General features: G+C 37.6%; 1 protein-coding gene across 2 annotated transcripts in view; it reads right to left on the bottom strand.

The window, feature by feature from the left end:
- Positions 1 to 1,310: 1,310 nt before the first annotated feature.
- ELL2 (elongation factor for RNA polymerase II 2) overlaps positions 1,311 to 17,862 on the bottom strand; it is a 78,935-nt gene continuing 62,383 nt past the window's right edge. For both annotated transcript variants that reach the window (XM_517646.8, XM_063811108.1), the window contains 7 exons: positions 14,853 to 14,977; positions 14,590 to 14,677; positions 12,147 to 12,717; positions 9,540 to 9,603; positions 5,023 to 5,194; positions 3,011 to 3,055; positions 1,311 to 2,913 (listed from right to left, as the gene is read on the bottom strand). In XM_517646.8, the coding sequence (XP_517646.2) occupies positions 2,797 to 2,913; positions 3,011 to 3,055; positions 5,023 to 5,194; positions 9,540 to 9,603; positions 12,147 to 12,717; positions 14,590 to 14,677; positions 14,853 to 14,977 (1,182 nt within the window). In that variant the 3' untranslated portion in view covers positions 1,311 to 2,796. The remainder of the gene's footprint in view (positions 2,914 to 3,010; positions 3,056 to 5,022; positions 5,195 to 9,539; positions 9,604 to 12,146; positions 12,718 to 14,589; positions 14,678 to 14,852; positions 14,978 to 17,862) is intronic.

Here is a 17,862-nt window from a genome sequence, read left to right as displayed (position 1 = left end):
TTCTCTAATCTTGCTATTTTTCACACCATCCTTCCAAAAAAGAAAAGAAAAAAAACTAGATAAATTCTTCCAACGGAGTAACTGACATTAAGTGGCCACTATTCCTGTAGTAATCATTTGTAAGAATCTAAAAGTCTTGCAGTAGGGGACGAAAAATGATTATAAATATTTTAATAGGCTCATGCCTCATCTTCAAAAGGGATGAAACTTGGATAGTAGCAGATTCAGAGATTTATAATTTTCAAATTTACAACTAATAGACAGACACACTTTTGCAAGGATCTGTCCAACACATACAACTAACATCTAAATTAAGGCTTTTACTGGTATGTGATCAGGTCTAAGGGTATGCAATGCTGGATTTCCATTTAGCATCTCCAGCTTTCATTGTTACCCAACTTGTAAACCAGAAGATGTGCTGATGTACAGGGTAGGAGCTCCAATGGCTAACCATTCACCAACTGGAAGGCTTGTTTGTAAACAGGTTCTGAAATAAGAGTTGGCAGTGAAACAACTGAGGAGGTGCCTCAGATCATGCAAAGGGGAAAAGTGATTTGCACCTGCTGACATGATGGACATTAAAAAAAAAAAAAAAAGCCAATAGTTGACCTTCAGTTCAAGATTTCAAGATTTACAGACCTAAAAGTTTAGAACTACATCCAAGCCAATGGTTCTCATACTTTAGCTTGCAAAAAGTCACCTACAAGAAACCTGTGAAAATGCAGATACTTGGGCCCTATACCTAGAGATTCTAACTCAGGTGATCCAAGTGGTCCAAGCACCTTTTGCTTTTGAGAAACCTTGCTCATAGCAAATAGCAGCACACAGTCTTTGATTAAAAGGCCAAGATGTCCAAGAAATAACACCAATGAGTTCATTACCTATAGACAAACCACTCAGGAGACTCTATCATAATAATATGATGCCTGAATTTATCCCCAATTAAGTTTCCCTTTCCTTTTTTCAATTAAAAAGTTTGAAATAAATTAACGTTTAATAATGATTGTACCAATTCTGAGGTAAAAAAAGAGCACCAGGGATCTCAATGCTAAAAGAAACAGAATTCCTTAGGAGGTCCATGCTACATAGAACCAAAATTTCTGTGGTAATGTTATAGAGTTGTAGTGCAAAAGGGTCTTGTTTCAGTCTTTGTATAGTCTGTATACTTCTGTATACATTTAGTATATTATCTAATCTTTCCAGTTAATGTTTTAGAACTCCAAAGAGAAAAGTTAATCTACATGCTCTCTCAAGTTTTCTAGATAACCAACATTTTTCTGGTTTACAGTGATACACAACAAAGTTATTCATTTATTTTTCTGGATGCTGGAGACAAACATCTTTATTAAAGACACTACCAAAATTTTGGCAAACATTTCAAAACAGATTTGTAAACATAATGCTTCCCTTTTCAACTGGCAGCACTTTGAAAAGACAATACAATAAGACAATACAACTTGAATCAACATTAGTTCAAAATCCTTATATTTTTGACCACATAACTTATGTTCCCACATGATAAAACAAGTGACAGTTTAAATCAATGTCAACAGATAAACTCCATGAAATGAAAGTTTGTGCTGTTTGATGAATCACAGTATGTTATGGTTAAATATATCCACTCTTTTTTATATTCCTGGCACCAGGATGAAAAAAAAAATCTTTAAATATACATCTTATGTAGGTAATAGCTTCTTTGCATATCTCTCTTCAAAAAATACTTTATAGCAGTATATAAATAGGTTACCTACACATTTCATTTTATAATTTTGTCCCAAAACTATAGATCTGTTTCATTTTCATGACATATCAATTTTTGCCCAACATTAATAAAGCTGACAAACTCGTTGAAATGGAAATGCTTTTGTCTTCCACAACAAAAGTAGCAATTTGATAGAAAAAAAAAACAAAAAAACAAAAAAACACCCTACAGTAACACTCGTCAGTTGTTTAACCTGAGCGTTTGGCCTACTAGGAGTAGCAGCTTTTTTTCCTTCATGCACGCTCACATCCACACCACCTCTGCACACATACAGATCGAGCACACACTTCCAGATGCTGGTAGGCCACAGTATGCTTCCCATTGCTCTAGTCAAGTGGGAAGCAGTGTAGCTAATGATTAACCACACTATGTACACAACTAGCAAACACCTTAAGGCAACCATTGCAATGGGGGGTTAACTTGCAGGGCGGATTTAATGTTCTAGATCAAGTCAGCCTGTATATACATATGTGTATGTGAATCTATACACATACACCTTTCTATTTTTTAACCCTCCAAGACAATGTTTATTTTTTTAATTTTGTGCAAATTTCTAAATATTCTACCATTTAAGGCAAAGAGTTTGCATTAAGAAAGGTCAGAAAATAGGCTTACGTTTATCCAAAAGCATTTCACCTTGCACATTACTGTTGTTGTTGTTTTTTAAACACATACAACTTTTAAGTGTGGACACTGGATCCCCAATATCTAAAAAATCATTTCTAATAACAAACACAAGTTTTTGAGGAAAAAAAAACTGATTTGAAATATAGACAATGGATCCCCAATACCTAAAAAAATTATTTCTATTAACAAACACAAGTCTTGGGGGTGGGGGGGTGGGGAGGACCAGAAAGAGCAGCTTCGAAATGCAGGGAAGCAAAGTAAAATGGAAAAGAAAAAGTAACTCAAGTTTACTAATACTGAAACTTTCAACAGCCAAAGTTTCACCTTTTTAGAATCTAGAGCAACTCATTTGGAATTTTAAATAAATAAGCTTAAGTTTATTCACATCTTCTGGTCCAAGCAGAGTTCTAGGACCATGACTCTGCTTGCTGTTGGTCAAATTCACCTATTAGCCTTTTGATGTGAGCCAGCTTGTTATGAAGATATTCACATCTGTATTTTTCTTCATGGTAATTGGGACTAGACTGCAGATGGAAAAAAAAAAAAAAAGAGGAATGAGATTGCAGAATTTACAACATTTTTCAACCACAGGTCAGAAAAATCAACAGTGATGATACCTACCTGCTTTATCTTCTGATATTCTTGTAAGACTTCTTCATGAACATTCTACAAAATTAAATATTAGAAATCAGAAGAGAACAACTTCTTTTGTGTGTGGCAATACAAATAGATAACATGCATTCAGCAAGAGTATAGGAAATATTGACTGTGGGAATGTAACTTGAAACAATCTTTATGGAAGGCAATGTGGCATCAGCTATCAAAATAGCAAATGCAAAATTGACTCAGCAATTCTACTTATCCTATGGACACACTTGCTCCCCAGTGAATGACACATATACAAGATTATTCACTGTAGTGCTGTTTGTAAAGCAAAAGACAGTAAACAAAATTGAAATGTCCATCAATCTATACAAAGGATACTAAGAGGCCATTAAAACATGCCAAAGTGTTTTATTTACCAATATAAAAAAATTCTCTAAGACGCATTGTTTAGCGAAAAAAGCAAAGTGCTGAACAATATGGACAGCTTGATACCATTAGTTTAAAAGAGAAAAACACAATAGTATTCTAAGAATTCCATTACTTGTAAGATGCTCATTTCTCCCCATTTCAATGAAACCAGTACAAATAATAATGTATCATAATTTAAGTTATTGGGCATAAAACAATGGTGTAGCTTACAAATGAAGAAACCTTAGATTCAATTAAATATGGTATATATGTTGAAATTACTTGTGTAGATATGTACATACATTTTATACCATGTGTACATACATGCACATATCACACACATAAACACACTTCGAAAGAATACACTGGAAACCAGTAACAGTGATTTTCTGTGGGGATTGGTGAGGGGGGGAGTCAGGTGCCTGGGGGGGATAATAGCCTAATGTATGTACCAAGTACCAGGCATGGATCCAGGCACTTTACTGTGCTTACTTATGTTTATTCCTCATAACTCAATGATTATCCCATTTTATGGATGGGGAATTCAAGGCAAAGAGGCATTAAGTAACTTGCCCAAGGCCACACAAATATTAACCGCTCCTAACCAAGTAATCCTTGGAATTATATTCTAGTTTCAGTATAATTATATACATTGATAAATGACTATATAGAAAAAAAAATAAACCCCAAACCACCATGTCACCAACCTCTCGCACCTCTGAACACCGATTCTTCTGGCAGTCTCCTATAACTCTCGCCAGCTTGTTGAAAAAGATTAAGGCCCTCTAGTAGAAGACATAATGAATCTTGAGGACACAAATGCTCTCAGGCTGTTTACTGTTGTGGGAAAACTCATCCATTGTCTCACGTAGGTTCCAGCCTGAACACTGGTAGTGGGCTGGGACAGAGGCACCACTATACCACCTGTGTCCGTGAAGTGTGACAAAGTTATCTAGCCCACACGGGAGGGAAATACTCATTTCTATCAATCCCTTTGCTAAGAACTACAAAAATAATCAGGAGACAGGTCAGGCAGGCATCTCCTGCTCTTTGTCAGCTGTAGTAATATTACCACTTCAAGTAGGAAAGTGAAAACAGAGTAAGACTGGTTAACAAAGATCCGTCTTTGTAGCTAGAAGCAGCAAACTTCTTTACTTAAACCCCAAATCTCTGTGTATTAAGCCCTCTTTATTTCCTATGTTTGTATCTTGCCTATTCTATCTCAGATTGAGGTTTAAAGAAAAATACTTGAAATAGCACTGTTTTGGGATAGCACCAGACCTATGAGCTGTAGTCTAAGTTGGCAGTGTAATTAATCAAATATTTAGCTGAATCTCAAGATCCAACTTTTTTTCCTATTTAGTTGTGTTTGGTATTTTTCTCAATATGTGATACATTATAGTGGCACAAGGTTTTTTTCCACTGGTAGAAATACAGGTTTACTATGTTAATTTATTTTCAAGAACTATTTCAAATATTTAGTTTCCTAAAGCAGCAGCGAGGCTGGTCTGCAAGAGTACTTACTCTAAAGGCCACTGTGATGGCTGAGGTTGAGCAGGGCAGGGAAAGAAAGAAGGTAAAATATGAAAGTCAGCCCATCTAGTTACAAATCCATTTACCTGATACTCTTTTGAGCCTGGAGAAAGGCGCTTTCTTTGTGCATCTAGTTTGATAAATCTTCTAGCTACAGTCTCCATCCTGGCATGCAAAGCTCTGTACTCATCATACTCTGCATTGAAGTCATCCTTATAATTCTGGCGTTGCTCATAGGAGACGATAGCGATATATTTTCTAATAAGAAAAAAGATAAATGGAGAGTAGCTACCCAATAAACATGATTGCACAAGTCTGAGATTTAAACCAAATATTTAGAGATTAGATCCATGCATGTGTCACTAATGTTTAATGCCACTCTGCCACTGGTTGGCTGCCAGGTCACTCCTCCAAACATCTTCCAGGTAAAATTATTACACAGAGTTTGAGAGCTTCAACGAAGGAGAGTAAATGTGGTAAAGACGTGGTGGCAATGGAACTAAAATGCAACTAAGTAAAAAGAAAACAGTATTTACACAGATCTAGTTTCCTGAACCTTTCTCTATCCAAGATAATTCACTACCACACTAATGGTGGATGCTAACCCATCTGTTACAAGTCACAGAGAGACAGAAGGACTCAATGGGTAATGTGAAACCAGGAGAATGTCACACAGTCAGTGAGTGCTGAAAGTCAAAGCTCTCTCTGGACCTACTGCTTTATGAGAGGCAGTTTGTTGCTCGGCCTTTCAGACATGCTGCTAGCAGACATCTTCAACAAAGTGCCTCAGGCTTGCTTCCTCTATCCCTTTCCTCATATTTCTGACCAAGCAAATATATGAAACACAAAAGGGAAATTACCAACCATTCTGTAAAATGAGGGTTAGACCAAAAAAAGGCATATTTCTCTAGTTCTTTTCAAACATTTAAATGTCATACTATGTTGAACAAAAGCCAGTGTTGTACTATTAGTCCAACTTACTTTCTTAATAAAATGCCATAAATCTGTTTTACTTTGGGATGTAAATCACTCTTAACTGGTAAGAGAAGACCATTTTCCTAGAGCATCAGTTTATTCAATAATAAGTAAATTAAAACAGCATTTTATTATTAAACTTAGAATTACAGTATTACTTTTTTTTTTTTTGAGACGGAGTCTTGCTCTGTCACCCAGGCCAGAGGGCAGTGGCGCGATCTCAGCTCACTGCAACCTCTACCTCCTGGGCTCAACCGATTCTCGTGCCTCAGCCTCCTGAGTAGCTGAGATTACAGGTACATGCCACCATGCCCGGCTAATTTTTGTATTTTTAGTAGAGACAGGGTTTCGTCATGTTGCCCAGTCTGGTCTCGAACCCCTGGCCCCAAGTGATCCACCCGCCTTGGCCTCCCAAAGTGCTAGGATTATAGGCGTGAGCCACTGCGCCTGGCCTATTACATATTACAGTATTACTTATTTGTAGATCTGGGAACTGGGATCACATAAGGAACTGGCCTGGTTCTTTGCACTCTGTGTTCCTATCATTAATACAAACTTCCCTTGAGTTTTTGAAATAAAAATTGAGATTTCAAAGCAATTTCAGGCAGGTGGCAGGAGATTCAGGATGCCTTTTGGGGGTACACATATATTCTTCACTGCCATAAAATCTTGGAGTTCAGTCCTCTCCAAATGGTCTTATATAAGCCCATCAGTTTGTTTAAATTACTAATATCACAGATGCCTAGCAGAAAATGTGAGAAAAGTGATGCAGTGAGCAAACTTAGTGTCCTCATTAATATTTTTATTCATGCTGAGTTAGACAGTGTAGAGGTTTAATTTTCTAAGTATAATTGAGACAGTGATAGTCTGCTGATGTAAAGCTGCCCTCCTGGTGTCTTAGCTATAAAAGGTACACTGCCAGCCAAGCAGTGAAGCAGTCCTTCCTAGGCATGGGCTGTATTGACTGTACACCAGAGGGAGCCCCGGGGTAAAAAGAGGTTCCTGGGGATAAGCATATATTAGCAACACAGCTAAACTGATCTTGAAACTTAGACTTAATTTGTTATATATTTATCGTGCTTTCTCAAAAGCATACCTTCAGTATTTTATTTAATAATTTCCTTAGGGAAATTATTCAATGACCACAGTTGTGTGGTCAACAACTGTGTTGCTATTATAGAAGAGATTATTTGGTTACACTGGCATTTTTAAGAAAAAAGTTGTCCTACTTTTACGAAAAATTGTTGTAGTTCTACAGTTGGCTGTTTATGTGGTGATGGAAAAAATTTTAAACAGTTTTGATAGCTTAACTACAAGTAAAAGTATTCTTATTACATAAAAATTAGAAATATTTTCGTTAAGTATGAATTATTCAAAGGTTGATAATTTAGGTTTTTTATTATTATTATTTTTTTGAGATGGAGTCTCGCTCTGTCGCCCAGGCTGGAGTGCAGTGGCACCATCTTGGCTCACTGCAAACTCCGCCTCCCGGGTTCACACCATTCTCCTGCCTCAGCCTCCTGAGTAGCTGGGAACCACAGGCACCCGCCACCACGCTCGACTAATTTTTTGTATTTTTAGTAGAGACGGGGTTTCACCATGTTAGCCAGGATGGTCTCGATCTCCTGACCTCGTGATCCGCCCACCTCGGCCTCCCAAAGTGCTGGGATTACAGGCATGAGCCACCGCGCCCGGCCTCAATCATTTAGGTTTTATAGTATATCCCTTTAGTTTTCTTATGAGGCAACTTAAATTCTGTAGTTTTGGTAATTTTTCTGAAAATCCACGCTTTTTCACTATTTTTAGAAAATTTGCTATATCTATATAAGACTAGTTTTTGGTTAATATAAATTGTGTTTATTTAAATAAATTAAGCGAACAATCACATAGTACTAGAAACATGACAAACATACAGAAATGCACCAAGGCAGATCCAGGAACCATCCTTAGATAAGTAACCTGAAAAAACCTTTTAAATATGAAATCAAGGCCAGGCTCACACCTGTAATCCTAGCACTTTGTGAGGCTTGAGGTGGGTGGATCACCTGAGGTCAGGAGTTCGAGACTAGCCTGGCCAATATGGCGAAACGCCATCTCTACTAAAAATACAAAAAATTACCCAGGCGTGGTAGTGGGCGCCTGTAATCCCAGCTACTTGGGAGGCTCCGCTTGAACCCTGGAGGTGGAGGTTGCAGTGAGCCGAGGTCGCACCATCGCACTCCAGCCTGGGCAACAAGAGCGAAATTCCGTCTCAAAAACAAAAAAAGGGGGGATTAACTAATGAACTTGGCAAAACACAACAGCCTTGAATCCATGGGGAAAAGTTTAGCATTGTTTTTTAGTTTCCCCACATGATTCTGTCATATATAATAAGTATATGTCACTATTATAAAAAAGAATTCAAAAAAGAACAAGAGCACTGCATTGGCAGTTGCTACTCAAGGGGGCTGACATTTAAAGACTTCTAAGGAGAAGTCGTTTGCAGTTAAAGAGGTGAACCCCCTCAGCAGCAGAGCCAGAGGCTGTCCTGCAGACAACTGACCCTTCCTGGGCCAACTAAGTGGTAGGTGATAGCTGCCTTTCAAGGCCCTCCTAGAGAACTCTAAAACCATACACTACCTCAGATGAGAGGGTACTCAGCAAGGTTTCTCAAGTTCCTGTTAGTTAAGAGATGATAACCAGCATTATGGTTTCATACTGTATCATTCCCCAATAAGTATAGCTTTCACACTACTGTTAAGCAGAAGTAACACATTTTAAATCTAAAATGATCTTTACTCTGGAAATGAAAAGGGCTAAACAGCATAGTTTAACATTGTCCACCATGAGATGCTACTAATAGAAAAAAAGTGTTCAGACAGCCCAGATTCCATTTTCCCTTTTACATTCTAGCTATTTTGCACATTTGTTCATTTTCAAAGCTATCCAAAGTCAGATTTGTTTGCTCTTTCCCTCTCCATTTTTCTAGGCTCTTGCAACTTAATTATTTTCTTCTTACAGAGGCCTTTTATTCTGCAAAAAAGCTAGAATTATGTGTCCAAGTTATAATTTCTGTGATAACCAGTTACAAAAATGTCCCCAGCTCAGCATTTAGCAACTTGTTGTCACAACAAGAAAACATTATAACCATTACTAAATTGAAATGATCAGATTTTACTCTTATCTCCTCTAAAAACTAATTTGAGGGCAGAACTCAAATAAAAATCAATCTATCTTTACACTTTGTATTATTATGTGCAGAGGTTCAAGCACTTTGTCAGCAATAAACCATCCCTTTGGGGGACCCAAGTGAATGACTGTGCATTGATAAGACTGTCAGCTTTGAAGAGTCAGATCCCTAAAATCTTTCATAATCAAATGCTTAGCCTGGCCCCGGAACAAAGGACAGGATTCTCTATACTTAAAGGCCAACGAATACAGCTCAGAGCGGGGGGAGGCACAACCTGCTCATGCAGACAAGGGTAGATTTGGGATGAGCAGGCTAAATGGCAGCCTTTCAATTGCAAGGGTGGCTCCAGAACTCTATTTCTGGAACTTCTTACTTTTCTGATTTGCAAATTATGGGAAAAGAATTTGCAAACTTTCTAAAATTAAGCCGCTCTCTCCACTGGCAGACATATGAACTTACATCAAATAATCTGGGAGTTCAATTGCTGAAGGTTCCATGGAGGCAGTGCAATCCTCTTTAACTCCTATGAAGAAAAAAAACAACATCAGAGCATTCATCAACTACGAAGGTTATCAAATGCCTGTAATTCTAAAATAGATTAGAAACATCTGGAACACTTTTCCTCAAATTCTATTCTTCCATCTCAATAAGCAACAGTGAGCAAGGAATACAATTGAACACAAACAATAGAGGCCCTATGACCAGCGCCAGCAGAACCGACGCCAGGCATTTAAAGCACCCTGGCTACTGCAGTGTCTGCACAATAAAGGAATTCCATCTTAACCCAAGGTCAGTCTTCTATTCTTTCAACAACAGTTGTGGCATCTGCCCAGCAATTCAAAGATTGTGGTGGCAGATGCAGCCAGACAATGGGAGATACAAATTTTACATCAACATCTACTTTTCATGGGATTCAAACAAGGCGGATGAGACAATAGAGTCAGGTAGCCAACTGCTTTGGTCACTGTATTTTTATTGCCTCCCTTTTTTGTATGCAGACAGTGGAATTGGGTAGAAAGTTTTCCCATTGGTTTAAAGTAATTTAAAATAAGGTATTATTGAATGTCGATTTATATTCCTATAATCTCTAGCACTCATAACACTAAACAGATTTTTTTTTTTTAAGGACAAAAGAAGTGCTAAACATTGTGGCTACACAGTGAAAGTATGTAAATCCCTCAGTATGCCATTTGCTTAAATGCACCATGTCCAGAGGATATGTTTAGATTCTTTATCAGGGTAATTTTTTATCATTGAAAGTAGGGTTAAACTGATAACTCAAACCCTAATCATGCCCACTGGCAAAACATATAAAAGTGAATGTTAGGTAATTTCTCGGTTTAATATTTTAAAGGACAAAGTACCCTAAACAAATATTAATACATAGACTCTGAGTGCATGCTGCTCACCTATAAATTCATGCTTGGGTAAAAGAACATGCTTTTACGATAGTCTGAGTCTTAAAGAGAAAGGCATCAAGTGCAGGTCACCTGGCTTCCCTTCTGCCATAGACACCAGATAAATTCCAAAAAATGCAGGGGATGTGGGTCTAGAGCTTTCCTAACTTTGTAATTATCCCAACTGGTTCTGAAAGTTACTATATCCTCAGTAAAGAATTCAAAGAGACTAAGTCTGCTTCTCCAGGTCTCCAACTCTGAGAACACTTGAAACTCTGATGTAGATCTCAACATACTGAAATCCAGTTTTCCTGTCTCTAGCCTTTGACTCAGAAGCACCACCTGAGGGTGGAAAGTGTGGAGAGTGGAGTTTACCCAGTGGCTTATGAACTCTGAACATAGAGTTCTACTTCATTTCTTTTCCTGACCTGACAAATTCAACTACGAGAGTGTTGAGGGAAAAAGCTTACACCTACCTTTTGTGCCATTACATAGTATTATATTGACTGAAATATTTAAACAGAAATGCTTTGACATGCAATGTATCCAATCTAGATCAAGAAAAGCACATATCATATCATATTCTACAGCGGCTTCTTTGGAAGTAACACTAAAAGAAAATAGAGCTTCTCTCATATGGCAAAGATGGTCAATTAAATCTAAGGATTACAGACTTTCAGAATCATGAGCAAAATACAGAAAGACAACACTCCTTATAACTCTACTCATTAAAGTTTTTTCCAAAGCCATATTTTCCTATGGAATTTTGCCTTAGTTATTCTGGTTTTAAAACTGGCAGCAATGCCAAATGGTGAACTTGGATCTTCTATGTGATGGCATGCAAGGAATTAAGTTTTAGAGGACATATTTTTTAAATAAGAAAAATCTAATTTTGTCAGTTTTTAACACTCAGGACATCTTAGGCAAGCAAGCTTTTTATGAATTAGCTTTTCTTTAGAGGTAAAGCTTTAAGTTTCTTTGGATCTCTAGATATTTAGCATTTAAGCTCCTAAAGCTTGAAATGGCTAATTTTACAAATAACAATTGATGTTAGTTCACTAAAACAGGACTCTCAAAATTGGGGGAAAAACCCCTAAACCTTAAGATCTATTAAGCGAACACTAGCCAACAGTCTTGCAAAAGACAAAGTGTTTTCACTCTAAATAAAGATGATGTTATGAATCTGCAAATGAAATTTTATCTTGGCCTGATTTATTAAAAAGTTGACCTTTCCCTTGTGCTAATATTAATTGAAGCAAGGGTGACCCTGTTTCATTGAGAAAGAAGGAAATGAATATTCTTATTGCAAATTGTGTCTGGTTAAATCAGTTCAAGAATGGCATATAATAGGTCATGCTGAAGCTGCACAATATCATAACAGATATGGAAAAGAATGTTAAAGGTCCACCTTCCAAAAAGGAGTCTCAAGTATGACAGTCATTTTCAAATGCCATTCTTATTAATATAGAAATCATGTTTAATAGTTGGCCAAAAAGAGATGGAAAACAACTGCTGTAAAATGAAAAAAAAAAAAAAAACTGCTCAAAAGCACAACACTAAGATTAATAATTAAATGAAATGTCATTTGCTAAAGAAATTACTAATTATAAACTGTGTAATTTCAAACTCATGATAGCATGCACTTCTGGTTCATCTAAAGGTAAAATACCTCCACTGGAATTTGGACTGGAGTTATTTAGCTTGGCAATTTCCTCTTCTCTCTTAAGATCTTCCTCCTTTTCCTCAATAGTCTCAATGTCGTGCTTTTTTATTTGGTCCTTTTCCTTATGTTTTTTAGACTTCTTTTTGGACTTTTTGTGAGACATTGAATGGTTTTCTTCCATAGGCTTTGGACACTTTAGTAGAACAGAACCAGGGGGTAAGGTTTCCAGAGAAGTCCTAGAGGTATATTTGTCTTGCTGGTCCTCATAGATACTATCGTTTTGACTAAAACTGTCAACAGGTAGGTCTTGAGTCCCCCGGCCTTCTGGAGTGCTAGGGGAGTTGGAGTTAGAATTTACAATCTGAGGAGGATGTGAGATGGGCAGATAGGTTGAAGGCAGCGGTGGAGGGGTGGGGATGGCAGCAGCCGCAGGGGGCAGCGGGAGGCCTGCAGCAGATTTTTCACTGGTGGGATTCAAATGACCATTTAGTGTTGGTGGTACTCTGTTCGTCAGGTGAGATATTCGGGCTTTTTTATTCATTAAAGGATCAATAAACTCTGAATCCAAAAGCCGTTTCTAGGGGAGGGAAAAGGAGAAAAGTGAGCCAGTTTGCACTAAAATTAAATAAATTCAATACATGCATGGCTGGTTAAACAACTAAGTAACCTTACTTACTATTAATATTACCAGGGTTGTAATATTACACGCTTTCTTCATGCTTAAGCAAAAAACAAACAAACAAAAAACCCAAACAAAAACTAAACCAGAACAACAACAACACAAAACCAAATGTGAAATAAATTTTCATGTTTAATGTCAAAAAGCAGAATCTGGCAAATGTTTCTTGAAGTGCTTACTGAATTCTTTGTAATCATACAGCTTTACCCTAAGTTCCAAGAGAGACTATGCTGATTTATGTGGATTATACCACTCAGGAGAGTATTAAACACAGGCAGTCACCCTCCATTGCTGGCTGTGGTTGACCTAGTTATATTAAATGAGAAGAGAAAGCAATTTGTACCGTTTGACTCTGTGAGAACTAACACAGCTAGGTAAAGGGCAATAGCCTGCACTTATTTTAATCTTTAATGGGCTAAAATGCTCCAGTTAAGAATATTTTGGCTGTCATTTATCATTCCACCTGTCCTAGAGTGGGAACAGCCAGCACTTTCAGAATAGTTTCTCTAATTATCTCTATCACTGTTGAAATGCTATTTATTTATTTTTTTTTTTACCGTTACATATCTCTTTACCAGATTGGAAGATAAGTCTTAATAATTGGTCCATTAAAATTAGGTGGAAGTACTTTAAAAAAATCATGGTAATAGTAGCCTAATCTGTCAACAACAATAATAGTATTTAAGTTAAAAAGGAAATTTAGATAGTTGAAAACTATAAAATATAAATTCACATTTATGCTTAAATGTAATGCTGTAGCTTGTATTCTGGCTTGAAAGAAAATAATGGTTAATCAACTCATTACTTAAACACCATTTATTTGGCACCTAGTATATAATTTGATCAGAGTAGAAGTAGTTTCATAATAGTTGGCATTAAAAGTGAGACTTCCACAGACATTGTATATATGCAAGGACAGACCTGCTTTTTTTCCTTTTTCTTTTTTGTTCCCCCTCTGTTCCTCACAATAAGTTTCTAATATTTTCTGATGTGCGAATGGCCGTTTGCCCAGGGTATGCTTAGTGTTCTCCACACATCTGTGGGCTTCTCACTAATTCTTGGGAGTAAGGTCCAGAGAGAGAGAGGGAAGACACTGTGTCAGCAGTACTGGGGTGGGGAGGTCCGTCCCACTGTCTGTCAAAAGCACCCAGAACACCGACAGAGTTCTGAGTTTGGCCAATCAGCTGAGAATCAGGCAGGCTTCACTCTAGTACTGCCTAGGACTTTCTCACCTTTTTCTTGGATGAGCTGAATCTCTTGGGGAAAACTCTAAACTGGAGAAGAATCTGATTGGGAGTACTCTGATAAGGATCCAATTAAAAAGAAAACATGGAAACATGCCATCATTTTTGTTTATTTGTTGATTGTAAATCCATTTTCCCCCAAAAATATTCTTCTGGAACATGTTGACAGACAAAATTAAATATCTTCAATTTTCCATATAATCTGATAATTGTTTGGGACTGGGTAAGTCTTCTAGTTAGTGACCAAATTGGAAAGTAGATAATCTTACAACAAAATGTAAACTTTAAAAATGGAAAGCAAGGTAGACATTAAGTACTCTGACAAGCAGTGCTGTGTAGTGGAGAAAGTTCTGGGCTGGAAGCCAAGACCTAAATTCTAGGCTAAGCTCAGCCATAACCAGATGGCTTTGGGCAGGCAAGCTGTCCAGCTTCTCCGGGTCTCATTTCCTTCACTTATACATCAGAGGACCTGATTAGAGGCCCCTAATATCTATGTCAGGTCTATAATTCTATGTTTATGACATACCTGAGGAGAAGATACAGCGTCTCTACTAGAACATACAGGAGATTCTGAATGGCTGGTGCCTGCAGCATTCTGAGACGGATTTAGTTTTCTGTAAAGGACACACATGTTATGTGTTAAGGAGATGATTTAAAAATGTTCATGATAGAAAGCTTGCCTTGCTTCCCTTCCCACCTTAACACTAAAATAACAATGACTAAAATAATGACTTATTTCCATACTTTTTAAAGAAACATTTTTTTAAAAGCAAGAAAAAAAGAATTCACCTAGAGAGCACTGACTCCAATGACCGTCTGTCTATTTCACTGTATCCAGGCCAGTCTCTTTGAAGCTCTTTAAAAACATAATCCTTTAAGGTATATGAGAGGTCCTTAGAATTCAGATTGGCTACCTAGTATGAGGTATAAAAACAGAGCATTAGATATTTTTACTATCATCTCCTAACCTAAAACAGGCAACCTTTAGGATTTACACTGAAAATAATTACATCAATTGGCCCCAAAGGGACTGCTAGTTTTGTATTATATGCCAGATCTCAATAAATGCCATTAACTTCATTTTGGGAATTAAAGCTTTATATACACAGCTAAATGTTTTTTTCCCTGAATGGCCATTGCATTTTTAATATTTCTAATCAGATAATAAGCCCATATTAGGAAAAAAGTGAAGATATTAAAAAAATCAATTATTTTAGTCAAAGGAATCCAAAACAGTTGTACAGTAGTCCCCTCCTTATCTTCAAAGGATACACTCAAACACCCCCAGTCGATGCCTAAAAACTCCGATGGTAACGAACCCTATATATACTGTTTTTTTCTTATACATACATACCTGATAGTTTAATTTATAAATTAGGCATGGTAAGAGATTAACAACAATAACTACTAATAAAATAGAGCAATTATGCCAACATGCTGGCAACACTACTCTTGCGCTTTGGGGCCATTACTAAGTAAAATAAGGATTACTTGAACAAAAGTACTGTGATATTACAACAGTCGATTTGAAAACGGGGATGGCTAGTGACTAATGGGGGACATACAGAGGGTTATCCGATCCACTGCTGTGGTATCGCAGTGCATGTGTCCAGGTAACCCTTACTGCACTTAATAATGGCCCAAGATGGCTACTAAGTGACTAATGAGTGGGTAGCATCTACAATGTAAAGCTGAACAAAGGGATGATTCACATCCTGGGCGGGACAGAGCAGGACAATGTGAGGTCTCATCACGTTTCTCAGAACAGCGTGCTACTTAAAACTAACAAAATGTTTACTTCTGAAATTTTCCTTTTAATATTTTTGGATCATGGTTGACCATAGGTAACTGAAACCCCAGAAAGTGAAACCACGGATAAGGACTACTGTATTACCAACATCCTTATTTACTTCTGGGCAATTGAGTCCATTACTTTTGAGTCACAATAAAAATCCTTGATCGCTTGTATTAAGTAGAAACCAAACAGTGCCCAAATGTTGGGTTACAAACTTTCCTTTCAGTCATCAACCAAACACTGTCTTCATAAATAGTATCAATTCTGATAACCTTGTCTGTCTTTCTTTGGATAACCACGCTTGCTCCTTATATCTGCCAGTTCTCCTGAAGAACCACTTACTCAAAGTCCTTGAAATTCCCCAAACCAATAAATGAAAACATATGCCTAGAGAACCCCCAAATTATTGTTATTAGTCAGCCAGTTTATTCCGAAGTGTTATCTTTTCTTATCCCTTAACTGCAATTCCTAGAGTTTCGTGGCTTAGCCATTAACTAACTACACAAACATATGGGTTCACGTGCCAAACCAAAAGTAATTAATTTTTAAGGCTAGGAGAAAATTACTCTTGCTTATGACTTCCTACTGGAATAGATCATTCTTTCTGTGTCTTTTAAAAGTACTATCAAATATGATAGTTTATGCTTCTCACAACTTAGCTGAACACTATTCTAACAGTAATGTTTCTATTAAGGAGAAAATAGGTTTATCTTAAAATTCAAATTTGCAAAATTCAAATTTGCAAATAAGTTAATATAGTATACACCCAGATTTCTTGAGGTGGAATAAACACAATCCATCAATTTTCTTTTCTTTTTCTTTCTTGTTACTCTTTTTCATTTTTTGAGACAAGGTCTCACTCTGTCACCTAGGCTGGAGTCCAGTGGCAGGAACATGGCTCACTGCAGCCTTGACTTCTTGGGCTCAGGTGGTACTCCCACCTCAGCCTCCTGAGTAGCTGGGACTACAGGTGGACACCACTATGCCCGGCTAGTTTTTGTATTTTGTATTTTTTGTAGAGATGGGGTTTCACCATATTGTGTAGACTGGTCTCAAACTCCCGGGCTCAAGCAATCTTCCCTTGGCCTCCTAAAGTGCTGGGATTATAGGTGTGAGCCACTACGCCCCACTGGCAATGCTTCCATTTTCTTTTACCCCCAGCACTACACACATTGACACCCCCACCCCCACAGCAATCCATTTTCTAGGTTTTTGTAATAGGACATTCTCCTGGTTTCCGCCTCTCTTAGGACCTTTTTTTTTTTTTTTTTTTTTTTTTTCCGAGACAGAGTCTTGCTCTGTCGCCCAGGCTGGAGTGCAGTGGCATGATCTCAGCTCACTGCAACCTCTGCCTCCCAGATACAGGCAATTCTCCTGCCTCAGCCTCCTGAGTAGCTGGGATTACAGGCGCCTGTCACCATGCCCAGCTAATTTTTGTATTTTTAGTAGAGACAGAGTTTCACCATGTGTTTCACCATGTTGGCCAGGCTAGTCTCGAATTCCTGACCTCGTGATCCCCCCACCTCGGCCTCCTAAAGCGCTGGGATTACAGGGGTGAGCCACGGTGCCTGGCCTAGGACCTTTGTTTTTTAAGTCTCTGTTTCTCAATCCTCTATATGTTGAAATGCTAAAGTACTCAGTGCCTGTTTTCTGCTCTGTTTTCCTCATTCTGTTCATTTCCTCCTAAGATGATTTCATTAAGTTTGAAGACTTTCAATACCCAATATATATGCTGCTAATTCCTAAATTTATAACTCTAGCCCCAACTATCCTCTGACAACCACACCCTTACATATAACTATCTACTGACATCTATCTCCACTTGGATATGTCTAATAGACATCTTCCAAATGGAGTCTATATAAGACAGAATTCCTGATCCTCTTCTCCCCCTTAATCCTACTTCTTTTCCATCCCTCCGCATCTCAGTCAATGGCTCAATATCCATTCAATTGCTCAGCCAAAAACCTAGCTATAATCACAGATTCCGTTCTTCCCCTCATT

Source organism: Pan troglodytes, chromosome 4 (genome assembly GCF_028858775.2).
Source record: "Pan troglodytes isolate AG18354 chromosome 4, NHGRI_mPanTro3-v2.0_pri, whole genome shotgun sequence".
Classification (NCBI taxonomy): domain Eukaryota; kingdom Metazoa; phylum Chordata; class Mammalia; order Primates; family Hominidae; genus Pan; species Pan troglodytes.
This window is presented reverse-complemented; position numbering and strand designations above follow the sequence as displayed.